The sequence below is a fragment of the Melampsora larici-populina genome (genome assembly GCF_000204055.1).
Source record: "Melampsora larici-populina 98AG31 unplaced genomic scaffold MELLAscaffold_20, whole genome shotgun sequence".
NCBI classification, from domain to species: Eukaryota; Fungi; Basidiomycota; class Pucciniomycetes; order Pucciniales; family Melampsoraceae; genus Melampsora; species Melampsora laricis-populina.
Window position 1 is genome coordinate 528,679 of NW_006768784.1, and position 14,013 is coordinate 542,691.

Genomic DNA, 14,013 nt, shown 5'->3' on the forward strand with positions numbered 1-14,013 from the left:
AAAAGGAATTGCACAAATTGAGCACATCCATTCCAGCGTATGGAGTATTCAATTTGCGTCTTGATCACTGCCCTTTTCACTAATGTATCAATGTGAAACTGTTATCTGCAGCTCGAAGCCGCCCATAAAAGTTACGGCATGCACTACCATCTCATGGCGGCGTCGTGGAACCCCACCACCACGATGTCTTCAGCAGCGTGGTCCAAAGAATTCAGCTCTGATCGGGTCTACCTCACTTCCTTCTCCGCACCAAATCATCTTCTGGAACGCTTTGACCGTTTTACAACTAGACGTGGAGGTTCGAGCCAGAAGCAAAAGCGCACAGGTCTCAGTTCAACCGATCAGCTTCGCAAAGACTTCACATCAGCCTTGAATGGCCTTGTGTGTAAGTGCACTATATTCACGGACGGATCCTTGGTTACTAATCCACTTTTGATTTCCTACTTTGCCAAAAAGCCAATCACCTCCAACACGTTACGCCAAATCTCATCAAACCTAGAGTTCATATACATCCAAAACAGGGCCAGTGTCATGTTTTGCTCAGGCGAATCAGCTTTCCCAATGATATCCGCCTTCAGGTGCATCAGACCAGTGACTCAAAGGTTACCAGTGATATGCTTTCAGCTGGACCTGCATCTATCATGAACGACAAAGATTTGATGCAGGTATGGTATGACAACATCTTAGCCCGCAGATATACGGTCACTCTAGTCAACAAAGCTCCTGCCCCTTCGAACTGATGAGCCATGAGCAATCTGCTGCCTATTTTAATTTGTACATATCAAATTGGCTGGCTTTCGTTAATGAAAATCTTTCCATTATGTGTAGGACACAACCAATTATAGACAGGTCGGACAGATGAGAGTTCGAAGTGTGAACATAACTGTCACACCCTGAATTCACGGTGCCAATGACCGTTACTTGAGCTCGTTGACATTCAAAGCGCATCAAGAATGACCAGACTCCTGTGGCATCATCAGCAGCCACTTGCTGGAAGCAGTACCACTCAAACAGTCCTATTCGAGTGATTAATTAACGAGAAATAGTCCAGGGCCACGTCACAGATGTCCAGCACGTGACAGTGCTGCCTGGGAACCCTTTACTGTATCACGGGCTATTACATAGCCCGTGATACATTATTGAAGACCGCAATGGTTAGACTGGATTTGGCGTCAAATGAACCAACCCGGGCCAATACCCATTCAATATTGAAGCTCACTCACATCTTTTGTTGTATCTCACCCAATTACAATAGCAAAAACGGACGACAACATTCCCATGGACCCTTGTTTCGACCCATTGCGGCCCTGCCTTGGCCTTCAATGTTTCAAACAAAACCTCTTTTCGACCCTGACTTGGCGTTCAACGTTTCAAAAGAACCATCTTTTCAACCCTGACTTGGGCTCCAACGTTTCAAATGAAACCTCAATTGGTTCCTTCATCAAAAGTCTTCACCGTGGCGATTTTATTATGACAGGGCGAGAAAAAAGACACCTGATGTCTGGTCATCTCGATTCAGGTGCAATTCAAATTTCATACTTTAAAAACTCAGTTTCCCACCTTCCACTCTGTCTCAACTCTTCCAACTGTGTGTGACCTGACCGAACTTTTTCCTTTCTTCTTTAGTTTTTGAAAAGACATCCATATCTCTCACATCTCTCAAGCTTGTTCATCCCGTTTTGATTTACTTAGCTCATCAGAGGCCCTCTCTCGATCTTATACATCGTCATTTGATTCACTTTACTCTCAAGCACCATTCCTCACCAATTTTGTTACCTTTACTTATACTCGTCTCAAATAATCATCATCTTTGCTGTAACGTTTCAACAAAAATCTTATTTCATATCAATTACTCAGTCCCCAGTTCCAGTTTTGGTCGATTTGACAGACGTCTTTCACTCTTACTCCCAAGGATAGATTTACTCCCAAGGTTCGATTCATTCTTTTCCACCATAACTTTTGTGATATCTTGCATCAATCTGGTTGCTGAAGGACTGGAGAAAAGACAGCATTCAGAGATATCTGGGAGTGGTTTCCTAATGAGGGACGAAACACACCCAACGTCTTTGTTGCAAATATTTTCTCCAGTCCATGGGCACAGGTGATGTCAAGATATCATCGTTCCAGGAAATTATGACAAAAACTAAGCTGACCATCCATCCTATCGTCTGCACACGGTGGAGCAGGACTGATTCAGTTGTTGAACCGGCGCCACGAACCATGGATAACTCAGATTTCTCAAAGAAGAAGAAAAAACGATCAACAAGTAGTCAATTGCACAGTAAGCGACACAGTAACGCACGACATCGCCTGCGCCCCAATCCTGGTCCAACCAATCATTTGCATCGCAGCAAAAACCGCACCACGCAATTCGACGCCCTTCGTAAAGAACTAACCGAAAAATTAGGACTCCCCAGCGACTGCCGACTTTATTTTATGAAGAAATATGATATGGATAAGCTACCGGATACTCCTCGCTTGAAAATCACTCATCACAACTGTGTAATTCTTGACGCTGAAACGTGGAAGGTCTTGCAAGTGATACGATTCACTCCTTTCTCAGAAATGTCTGACGAGCAAATGAAGCAAATGAATTTCACAATCAAAACCATTTACAACCATGCTTTGGCTCGATCTACCGTCAAAATCAATCATGCCATGAAAGGTATTAAAGAACCTGGCGAGATGTATGCCACTGGCTACAGGGGTGCCTCAGACAAAGGACGCAAATTTGGTAAGTCATTATTATTTGTGATTATGATTCGCTTTGGACAATTCAAAATAATGATTCTTTATTTACCATTCGATCCGCAGGTGTGACTGCTCTAAGTGCCAAGACTTCCAAGAGCTTGGAAGCTATTTCCAAAGACGAAGCGAGGATGGATGACATGGCCGTCATCAATGACACACTTGCCGAGTGGATGTCCACCTTATGCATGCGGGCGTTCCAATCGAACCGCGACCTTGCTCTCGATTTCTCAATACCTTCTTTTTCCGATAAGAAGTGGGCCGAATCCCCTAATGCCAATGTCATCGCCTCTAGCATCGCCGTCACTCGAGATGGGTTCAACAATAATCCTCATCCCGATTTCGATGCCACCCCTTATGCATATGGTTTGTTCTCCAGAATTAATCGCGCCACTGGGGAACTTCATTGGGTCAAAATCTCTGAGTATCTTGGGGACATCGAAGGCTGTTATTTCATCTTGGATCAATATCATATCGAGTTGTGTCTGGATGCATGTGACGGGGTAGTTGAGTGTTGTTGGGCATCTGATGAACTTCATCACACCTTGGCTTCAACAACATACGACGAAGGCTGGTGCCCGATACGGCCAAAAGATTCGCCTATCACCCGATTTGGCTGCTCACTGCAAATCAGCGCGGCATTGGTCAAACGCATTGAAGGCCTACTGAAGATGAAGGAAGGTAAAACTGACGTCGAATGGGAAACATACCAAAGATCAGTTATCAAGTGCTATGATCAGGAGATTGAAAATAAATCGTCCAAGTTCCATGATCCTAATCGGCTTCAGATACCTAAGAAAACCACGAGAACGAGAAAGTAGCACTCATCTCTTCAGGTTCTCTCTTTTCACAATTTCCTTGTATCGGTTTCCTGGCCTTTTGTCTCTTCATGTGTCTTTCTTTCACTGGTGCGGTTGAAGAGTGGAATCTTGGTTTGTTACCTTTTGTCTCTGCTGCCTCGGAGCTTCATGTGTTTCCTACATCCATGTAAAGCATTGAAGTCAATTCAATAAGGGTGTTAATAAATGTTGCGCGCGTCGCGAAGTTTAAATGTTGTAATGATCCCCTGCAACGTCTCAAATTGATCCTTGAACATATAAATATAGGAATTACACCATATTTATAGGTGAGATGGTGTCAAAGCAAATACAAAATGATTTTGAAGTTGAACCAAATTGAAGCGCCATCAATTTGGCCAGTAAATGTTCAGTAGTTTATAAAAACTACTGGCTTGAGGTCTGATGTTGGCCGCGAGTGAGCATCACTCGCCCTCATACATGACTACAGGTGGGTTTAACAAAATGCCTTCCCACACAACCATCATCTCATGCCAAGCATGTTTCTTGATTTCATGGACGCACAGCTTTGTTTTGATATTTCCTAACCATCAACAATATCATCAAGTCAAATGACCAACCTACTGCCACTCATTATCAACACCACGAAGAGCCGCGCACTCCATTCAAACAATTGAATACAATTTGATGGGTTGGTTACTTGTCATCAAATATATCATGAGAATAAAAGATCTTCAGTGGTCCGGACTATTTGCACACAAGTGTGACGTTACATGGTTTTGTATGTACACAGTCCGCCACCAAAATATCATTTTGGGAGGTGTGAATAAAATATATTACAGCTTTGTCAAGCTTAATTGACCCAAACGCACCCAAAACGGTATTTCATGACATGGAGTACAACTTTTCAGATTTCCGTTGTGAAACACATCGGAATCCTCAGCAAGTTGAATATACCTGTGAAGAAACAAAAGTGGTATTAAGACGGATGGTCTCTTAAGTTGAAAATACCTGTGAACAAAAAACACCTGAGTAAAAAAGCCACGTACACAAGGTTCACATGGGTCGAGATTGCCAAATAGCGAAGGACAAAGGTTCGATGAAGTGGTAATCATCACGGATGGTCTCTTATATTAACAAATGAACAGTGCTACTGGATGGTAACTTATAATTATGATGAAGTGGCTGTCGGAGACTGCCTCAGAAGAAATATATCTCCTTGTGAACTTATGACCAAACGGTTACTATTGATTTTGAGGCTGGAATCTGCCGATGCAGCCGATGCCGATTGAGAATGGATTTGGGAGTCAAATTGAAAGGAGATAAAAGGGTCTCGAGGAGATAACAAAGGAATGTATTGAAGCTATGCAAGAGCAAGGCTGATATTCGCAGTCCACCATATTTCCGAAACGGCATCAATGGTTTGGACACATGTGACCATAACAAAGCCATTCATGCCAACCTGAAGAAGATTGGCATTCAAATTTATGCCAATGTTCGTGGATCACCAGAAGGAACATTAAACATTTGAATGTTCATCGTTCCTTCTCAAGGAGCGTTCGTGGATCATGGATCAATGATACCTGATCCACTGATGATTGAAACCCAAGATCATCGATCATCAAAAATCAAAGTTCCATATTGATAATAGCAAGTGCATCATTCTTTCCTCACTTACAGGTGTCTTATTCATTTCTCCATGTGCAAATGCAGAATTCGCTGATGATGAGTTTATTGGCCACATCATCCTTTGAATTAAGTTAAGTTATATGTGGATCAAATATATAATATATATATATGGTTCATATATTATGTTCATGGATCAATCACCATATAATTGGCATCAATATAATTTATTGAAGGATACATCTTCCTTCAAGGTAAACAAAACGCTGGTCGTGGTAGGATTTCACTGCGGGAGGTAAGTCATATTGTTTCAAAGATCAAGATCCTGTATCTATTCCTAAGTGGATCACTGCAGCTGATTGATGGCAATTCATTGTCCAAATGAACCATCACGAACAATCTTTGTTTATTTACACACAGAGCAAGTCATATGCGTAAGTGACTTGCTCTCCACTTGGTTGCTGCGATTAAATATATACACCTATTGATCGTGGGTTTTATCTTTTTGATGCTTCAAGGTTCCCATCACATCCATCCATCCGACACAATTCAATCGAATCATCTAATCAAATCATCTGGTACGATTGTAAACCACGGTCTTTGTTACTTCCTTCACAAATTAATATTTCTCAGTTACTCTTTCTGTTTCTTTGAAACTTCCTCCACGCACACAATTGTTATTTTTCCGGTTCCTCTTCCTCATAGGATTATGTCAGATTGTGGCTACGCATCAGACCAATGGGCCAACGGGTCACAGAGCTATTGTCGAACTCCTTCGCCAGGTCGACAAAATATTTGGTCAAGCAACCATCTTAAGCCGTTGCAGGATGTAGAAGACATTATGCCTGATGTTCAACGCCTTGACCTCGATAAAAAAATCGATTCTGAGGTGTATGACTCATGGTTAGATAGTGTGTGCAAAGGCATCGAAAGGCTAACCAACAAGGCCGATTATTTGCTACAACCTCCTCCAGTCCTGGGGTCGATTCAAGATGTTATAGACGACCAATGCGCCTATGCAATCCTCAAGCAATCCGTGGATCCATGTATGCATCAGTGCCTCAACTCTGCTTCAGGGCAAGCACATGATGCCGTTCGCTGGGTTAAGTGGTGGATTGGGATGGAGTAGTGACTCAACTTCGTAAGTCACACACACCAAGCATTATCACAAGGCCCTTATATCACCTGCTGACAAACGGTTCAACCTCTATTCTTAGGCCACTTTATTGACCATGTACGTCATACCCACCTCTGATAGTAGAATTCATTTGTTTATATATTCAGTTCCACTACTAACAGGATACAAAATTCACTTGACATTGTAGCTTCGAACCGTAGCAATGTGGCATATCATTAATTCGTTGGCCACTATTTCAAACGTAATAATGTCACTGTTGATACAAATCAAAGGTCCATTTTTGTGAGCGGGAAACAGATGAAATATATACATCTTTAACTTCAATTCCATGAGTTTTATCACGTTTTGCACTCTTTCAACACTTTAAACACTGTCGATACAATTCAAAGGTCCATTGTGGCGAGCGGCTAGCTGTTATACTTGGGATATATACATCTTTAAGTATGACTTGTTGTTTTCTTTGTGATGATTTCATACTACCTTTTGATATCTTTATACACCTAAGAGACATCTTCAATGTTTCTTGGACCAACACAAATAAAACAACAAGTAAAATCAAAACAAAATTCTAAGAGTTATTTCGCTTAATAACACTTAGAACAAAAGGATGACTGATGAACTTTTGTATCCTTTAAAAGATCATCATTAAACCGAAATTTGCCACATTCTTAAGGTCAACCGGATGCAATGAAATAAAGTATTTCCAAAGTATCAACATTTGATTTAAACTTTTGAGCTATAGTAGCGGTCGGAATCCAAACAGTTTGGATGAGATCAAGACATATGAGAAGTCCTTCTTCATTCTTCATAAGAAAAGTAAAGGGGAAAGCAAATTACTATCATCATTGTAATTGAAAGGAAATCCCCCAAATTCTTATCCCCTCAAATTCTATACGTTTATAATTTTTGGTGTCAGCCCTGCCCTGACTTTCAAGTACATGTCACATATGTGTTATTAATTTTGGAAATAGTTCAATCTCTTTCTTTCCAGATAGAGATTGAACTTGTACTCATCCTTGTATTTCATATCACATACTTATATACCAGTCGTACGACTAGCATCATGCCTCGATTTGTTGGGGTTCATCAACCATTCAAACCCAGAAACCCATACTGGAACAAGCCCGCCAAAACCGGTCTACAGAAAAAATATTTTCAAAAGATGAAGAAGGCTGTAAACGCCCGCAAGAAGGAACGGGTTAGAATTAACAATAATTCGAATGGCGATGGTCAAGGCTTTGATTATGAGGACATCGGACTTTTGAATGATATGAATAATGAAGAAGGACGTCCATTTGAGATTCCAGACTTTATTAATGATATTCACGAAGCGATACTTGAAGCCGAAAGACAGGAACGGCAACTTGCACTTGAAAAAGCATTACAAGAAATGTTTGTCGCTTATCTGGAATGTGGAATGAAGACAAGTGAATGGGGCAATCCTACGACATGGGAATTTGATCACAAATCACAATGTCGATGCATGCCAAGTCAATGGCGAGAAAGGGATGTAGATCTTGTTGACATATTAAGTGAGTTTGAAACTTAGCTTTTGTCATTCTCGTTTTGGTCCATATCATTTTACTGATCGATACTCTCTTCAATGGCAGGTCGCCGGAAGGCTCGGATTCGGTTTTGTTCCTGTCACCGAAGTGATTTAACCCGTCTAATTCTCATGGGATACGTTGGAGGCTCGCCCAAATACCCACAGACAGCCTTTTCAATCAGGCTTCTTCGATTCTTCCATATTATGTGGAAGTTCTGTACCGTCCGAATTGACCCTTTTGTTCGAGCCCTCGATGGATTCCTGGATGCGTTCAATCCATTGATTCTTACCAAAAAATAATCAGGTAAGTTGCGTCCCATCAGATATGTTCAATACAACCTCCTGTTTCAACCGCGACCCCAATCAAAAGTTGACTAATGTTGTTTACTATGTTATATACTACAGCCTCGGCGATGGCACACTCCTTTTACTTGGGCAGTCGACGCCTATCGCCTTATGCTAGCGATGACAGAAGCGGCGATTGATGAAGAACTACAACTCACACCATTGGACAAAGTCGCCGAAAACTGTCCTCGATGCTTTGGCCCACCACTTCCAATTGAATCGCACCCTTCCGAACAGGATATAGTTGTATGCATGGATGGTAATTTCCAGCATCGATGACACCTAGCTGCAGGCACTAAAGCAGGGAAAGTAGCCACCAAGATGCCGCCACTGTTTATTCCGGACGAGCAAGTGTCACAAATGGAGGCACAACTTAATGGGCAACCTGAGGATGAGTTTGTGAGAAATGCGACAAAATAATCTTCCATACATTTTTCTACCTTAACCTTCCCAAGCTGACGATTGCTCTTTGGTATCCAGCAAGCTTGTGCAGCTCAACACACTGCAGCAAACGATACTCGAGGTAAAGGCCATTGGGGTGGTTGTGACGAGACAGGACTGATGGTGATGGTGTGCCGTCACGACCACTCTCTTTGCTTTGCTAACATTGTGCAAAGTGGCGAAAAGTAAGTATTTTCTCAGTGTTGATTTCTCAATAGATTGAGAACTGACTGCGATATTCAGACTACACTATAGCTACACTTTGATTTCATGGATACTAGACCTGACCCAAACCCATGGACTCACGCCTCGCCGAATCGCCTTCTTGTACAACATTGGATGTATGATGCTCGCCGGAATTGAGAATGTAAGCTTACATTGTGCCCAAACACACGTATTGGTACTAAAAGGACTGTTCAAAAGCGTGGCATGTTTGCAGAAGACCGGGCCAATGGCCGACTCAAATTTGGCACCAGCGTATTCCACGCGTATGTGCATCGATGGTCTTGCCAGCTGCGCTGGAATCCCCGCCTTAATCAAGGTTTTGGCCTTTCCGATGGCGAAGGAAGCGAGAGGGTCTGGTCTGGCCTGGATTCCCTAATACCTCCACTCAGGTACGCAACCGCACAACACCGGGTCAACGCAATTGACATGCGTTCGGCTCATGTCAATTCACGTCTACGTCATGATGCAGGTAGGTGATTCTTACTCTAACATTGTGTCCATACACATTATCGCACTGACATCACCTGTTTGATCTACACAGTCTATCATCTAATAAGAAAGAAAACTGAGGCTAGGAAGCGCCTTGAAGATGCTTCGGAGACCCTTAGGAATCTGTCAACCCCGGGTGATGGGTGCCCAGGACGAGATGCTGCCTATTTCGAGGCCAAGTGGACGTCTCAAAGAACTCGACAGCTAGATGCCATGACTGAGACACAGAAAGCGAAAAGAGACAAAATAGCTCTATTACTCGGTCTGGAGGAGGGCCTTCATGTTACTCTGTTAGTGTAGCGTAGAGCTTACCGTGAGGTCGACTCTTAAGGGACATTATCTGACCAATGAGTTTGGTTAAAGTGCTAGACTCGCGTTCATGGAAGATACTGACAGAAGAGCAAGAACCCAAGCTGAACGTAATGAGCTGCTGGCCCTTCCTCGAACTGTTGCTGAAATTGAAGATTGTATTGATGCTGTTGCAAATCAGCTTGGGGGTGCTGAGTTTCAAAACCTTTTGGGTGCACGAGGTACGTCCCCATCTGTCTGTTTTTGAGACGATTGATGCTCACATGTGTGAATTACCTCCAGCTAATCAAAAAACGGCACTGGTAGCGCTGTCTGTGGCGCGGGGGTGCTTGTATGAAGCAAAAGTGGGTGTAATTGAATCGAGGCTGAGGCGTCATCGCAGCTCAGGTCAGAAACATATGTGCGGGTTGATCCAGACCCAACCTAACGTACATAACCTTTCTGGCCCCAGGAACCCGAGTACAGCAGCAGCACGCACGCCAATGTCGAGACAGATTAAGAGATCTACGGACCAAATACAACACATATGAGCGACGCGTTCAAAAGTATCACACAGATTACCCAACAAGTGAGCGTGTGGAATTGCCAGACTTTGAGACAGTTGAAGCCATGGACACGGATGATCCCTTCTGGGACCGAGGCAAAAACGAGGTACAAGAGGGTGACGAGGCGGAAGCAGCCCGAATTCGTGAAGGCATTCAAGCTTTCTTGGCCCAAAGGTCAGCTAAGGAAGAGCTGCGTCGAATTGCGCGGGAAGCTCGCCAAATGTTGAGTTGGGCAATTGAGTATCATGGTCGCATTATGAGTTTGAAGGACAGTATTGATCGAGGTAAGAGCGTGCTTATGATTACTGTTAGTTATATCTTTGCATGTAGGGTTGATTATTTTAATCATCCCATTGTATTCAGAGCAAGCTCCTGCCGAGAAGACTCGAAAGTCGGCTCTTTACAAGATTGTGGCTCGTCGGGCTTGTAAGTTGTGGAAAAATTGGCGAGATCTCCGAATACAGCTTGTGGATACTTGTCGTGAGTTGCCTGGCTGCATCCGAGTGGATCCAGCCTTAGAACAGGGTTGGAGAACAATTTGGGATTGGGTCAATCATGAATGGGCGCAGTTGACAGTGGAGGTTATGGCGGAGGAGCCTGATTTTTATGAGGAGCGGGTGGACCAAGTTTATGAACTATTGTATGACATGAACAGGGATGAGATATTCCGAGATTAATTTTTCTGTGCCAGAGTGACATTGGTCGATATCATTTTCTTCTCCTTTCTGATTGTATTTCTTATGTACCACGCAAGTCAAGCAATATAATTCATACATTGATGATAGCAACCACGGGCACAATCTTAATAATAGATCCATTGCGCTCTTAAGTGTTCCCCATCACTAAGATCAAGTAAGAAAAGAGAAGATCATGGCTTTCGTTTCACACTGGCAAGCTTAAGATCGATTTCACAATTGAAAAGGTTAAGATTATCAATACCATTCGGCGATGTCAGTACTATAAGTTAGGATGGATCAATTGATATCTTTTCATTCCTTTCAAGATAGAAGTACCTATTCATGACGTAATACAACAACATTATACAAATGAACTAATCGGAATCAGAGGCAGAATCAAGTTCGATGGGTTTCTGATCCCCATACAAACGAGGGTTTTCAGCTACGAGTATGGGGCGGATACATTGGTTAAAGACAGTGAAATGTAGATTGTACTTATTAGCCCACCCTAGTGCCTGGGGTTGGGCAAGTTGGTACCATTCTTCCCATGGCTTAGGAATGGGAAGGGTGGGTGATAGAAGAAGTGACAGAGATAGAAAGTGAAGTCCTTTTTGATTGTAACATAAGAAAATCGGAGGATTATCATTTACAGGTACGTCCAGGGGCAAAGCTGAAAAGGTTTGATTACCAGGACCGTAGACGCAGAACAGCCGCTGGTAGGTGGTTGCAATGAGATACAGCATCTGAGCCGAATTGAGCCAAAGCAAAGGGGTGTCCAAGACGTCATTCCTTTGAGTCCTAATGACCGATATGTGCTCAACAATACCACCATCCCCTCTTTTGCGTGCATGGAAGTGATTTTCGTAGAAAGCTGCTTTTGCCTCTAGCTCAGCAATGAGTTCTTCTCGCACTAAATGCCAGTCATCTTCGGATCGCCCCAAACTGATAGCAATTGCGCGATAACCACAATGACCATCGGCTCGTGGGTTGGAGACTGAAGAAACATGATCACCAAGCCAATGTGGCACGCGAGAGTTCTGTAATTAATCACGTTGTTTCAGGTCAACTCAACTGTCAAGATGAAATACAATGTTTGAAGGATGACGTACACACTTTTTTGGTAACACAGGTGCGGGCAGACCTACAAGGACCGGAGATGGAAGTGGTGTCCGTTTTATTGTGCCTAGTTGACCTACGAATGTTGGCCTTCCCTTGATCTTGAAGTGGAATCTTACGCTTCTTTTTCATTTCCTACACAGACAGGTTGGAATGGTTACTTTGAGGCTGAATGAACTCTGTGATGTAAGTGTCAATTTACCATTGAGGATACATGCCCTGTTTTAGACAGTGGCGTGTTTTCAACCTTTTGAGAGAGCCCTACGGCGATTGGCAGCAAAGATTCCAATTGAAAGCTTTCGTCGCCTTCATCATGATCCGCAATGCTTTCGTCACCTTCATCGTGATCAGCTATAGAAGAGTCCTGTTCGGGGTGTTTGGTGTTTTCGGTGGTGTTGTGAAGGTAGATCTTGGTTGTTGAAGATTAAAGCGACATGACCGTCAGTACCCAGGAATGTGGTGTTTGTTGATAGGAGTGATGGCTGCAGAATCGACTCACCACAAGTTCTTCATTCGCTGTGTGGATGATGGGGAATAGTTCAGGTGAAGGCTGTTATGCAGATTGGGTGTATTGGTCACACGATATTGGTCAGTAAGTACTAAAGCAATGTGACTTGTGTACGCTGTTGCATTCACCAAACAATCGCTGTCAGCAGCAGGCTCCGATTCGTAATCCACCAAAGGATCCAGGGTAGGTGAGATGAGAAGAGTGGCTTCAGCGTCTTGTGGTTCATGCGCCGGAATAGGAGATGCGACAGCGGCGGGTTCCAAAGTACAAACGAGAGTCAAAGCCTGAGTTTGTGGTGGTAAGTATGTTTGAGCGGGTTTCTTGACTCTTTTGCGTGGCTTCTTGAGAGCCAAAGGTAAGTCTTTCTCTGTCGACTGGGTGTGGGCAGGTAAAGATGGGGTGATGGATCGATCGGACACATTATTATACCGAACTACTTCAGGTTGATCCGGATGAGTAGTAGAAACCGGCGCGGGATCCAAAGGATGAGCTACAGTTGAAGAAAGACGTGGTCGTGGTGCTGTTGGTAGGGTGGAGGATTTTTCAACTGGTGATGTGGTAACTGGTGTAGTGGGGTTGGTGAGGTTGGCTGAGACAAGGTTTGAACAACCAAGGATGGGGTCTGTTGTAGTTTGGAGTGTCAACAATTGAATGGGGGAGCCAATGTGAAGGTCTTTCGCAGCTTCGAGTGCTGACGATTTAATGGGCGAGGGTCCGAGGCTTTGATACTTCACAATAACTGCTTCAATCTCAGCAATGGCAGCGGTGCGACAAGTATTGGAAAGTTGAGATAACTGGTGCGATATCTAAAAGATTATAGGAGATGTTAAGTCGATTTTCATTGATAAACAAACAATTTTGGATGAAAGGAGGACACTGACCACAGAAGAGCGTTGTTTGATGACAGTCAATGGCTCGATATATGAATCCGACATAGGCTGCGAAGATGTGTAGTAGTGTCAGATATGAAGTGTAATGCATTTGGAAAAGACGTTCGTACTGGAGATCCAATGGGTTCATGGTTGTGAGTGGGATTTTTGATCTTTATGATCCAGCTCCCAACTGGAGGGGTATTTTCATTGGAGACTAGTGCTTGAAGGTGACTCGGAACGTTTGGAGCAAGAACCTGGGAAGTCGTGAAGGCAAATGGACAGTCGGTTTTGCGAGAACACGAACTGTTACTGGGTTTGAGTCCTGATCGTTGACACTTGTAGCGGATGCTGATGGTTTCTGATAGTTTTTTTTCTGAGGATCGTATGATAATCTTGTATCCGTTGGCAGCAGCATGCTCTTTGAGCATCGTTTGCATGGCGGTGAGGGAGGGTGCGATAAAGTCATGGGGTGGTGGCTGGAGGTTGGTTTGGGTTTAGAAGGTATGCATGTGAGACGAGTGAGTTGATGAGATTGTGAAGGTGGATCGAATTTGGAAATAAAGTAAGAATAAGGTAAGGCCAACTCGTGAAGTTCAAGGGGGTGAATGGGACACCGAGAAGTGTTTGCTCG

The 14,013-nt window shown here is 43.4% G+C and overlaps 4 protein-coding genes across 4 annotated transcripts; 3 read left to right on the top strand and 1 right to left on the bottom strand.

Annotated features, from left to right (window-relative positions):
• Nucleotides 1-2,220: 2,220 nt before the first annotated feature.
• Nucleotides 2,221-3,569, top strand: MELLADRAFT_87338 (uncharacterized protein; the record flags this gene model as incomplete). Its single annotated transcript, XM_007410361.1, has 2 exons — nucleotides 2,221-2,734; nucleotides 2,815-3,569. 2 exons carry the CDS (start codon nucleotides 2,221-2,223, stop codon nucleotides 3,567-3,569), a joined length of 1,269 nt encoding a protein of 422 aa, XP_007410423.1.
• Nucleotides 3,570-5,356: 1,787 nt separating this feature from the next.
• MELLADRAFT_106864 (uncharacterized protein) lies at nucleotides 5,357-6,595 on the top strand (the record flags this gene model as incomplete). Its single annotated transcript, XM_007410362.1, has 4 exons — nucleotides 5,357-5,466; nucleotides 5,877-6,217; nucleotides 6,389-6,405; nucleotides 6,497-6,595. The coding sequence occupies 4 exons, from the start codon at nucleotides 5,357-5,359 to the stop codon at nucleotides 6,593-6,595; spliced, it is 567 nt and encodes a 188-aa protein (XP_007410424.1).
• Nucleotides 6,596-7,372: 777 nt separating this feature from the next.
• On the top strand, nucleotides 7,373-8,155 carry MELLADRAFT_87339 (uncharacterized protein; the record flags this gene model as incomplete). Its single annotated transcript, XM_007410363.1, has 2 exons — nucleotides 7,373-7,841; nucleotides 7,920-8,155. The coding sequence occupies 2 exons, from the start codon at nucleotides 7,373-7,375 to the stop codon at nucleotides 8,153-8,155; spliced, it is 705 nt and encodes a 234-aa protein (XP_007410425.1).
• A 3,169-nt stretch (nucleotides 8,156-11,324) lies between these two features.
• MELLADRAFT_87340 (uncharacterized protein) lies at nucleotides 11,325-13,819 on the bottom strand (the record flags this gene model as incomplete). The annotated part of the gene is made up of 8 exons (XM_007410487.1): nucleotides 11,325-11,328; nucleotides 11,382-11,880; nucleotides 11,996-12,137; nucleotides 12,205-12,411; nucleotides 12,502-12,552; nucleotides 12,603-13,316; nucleotides 13,392-13,448; nucleotides 13,511-13,819. 8 exons carry the CDS (start codon nucleotides 13,817-13,819, stop codon nucleotides 11,325-11,327), a joined length of 1,983 nt encoding a protein of 660 aa, XP_007410549.1.
• Between the last annotated feature and the right edge of the window lie 194 nt (nucleotides 13,820-14,013).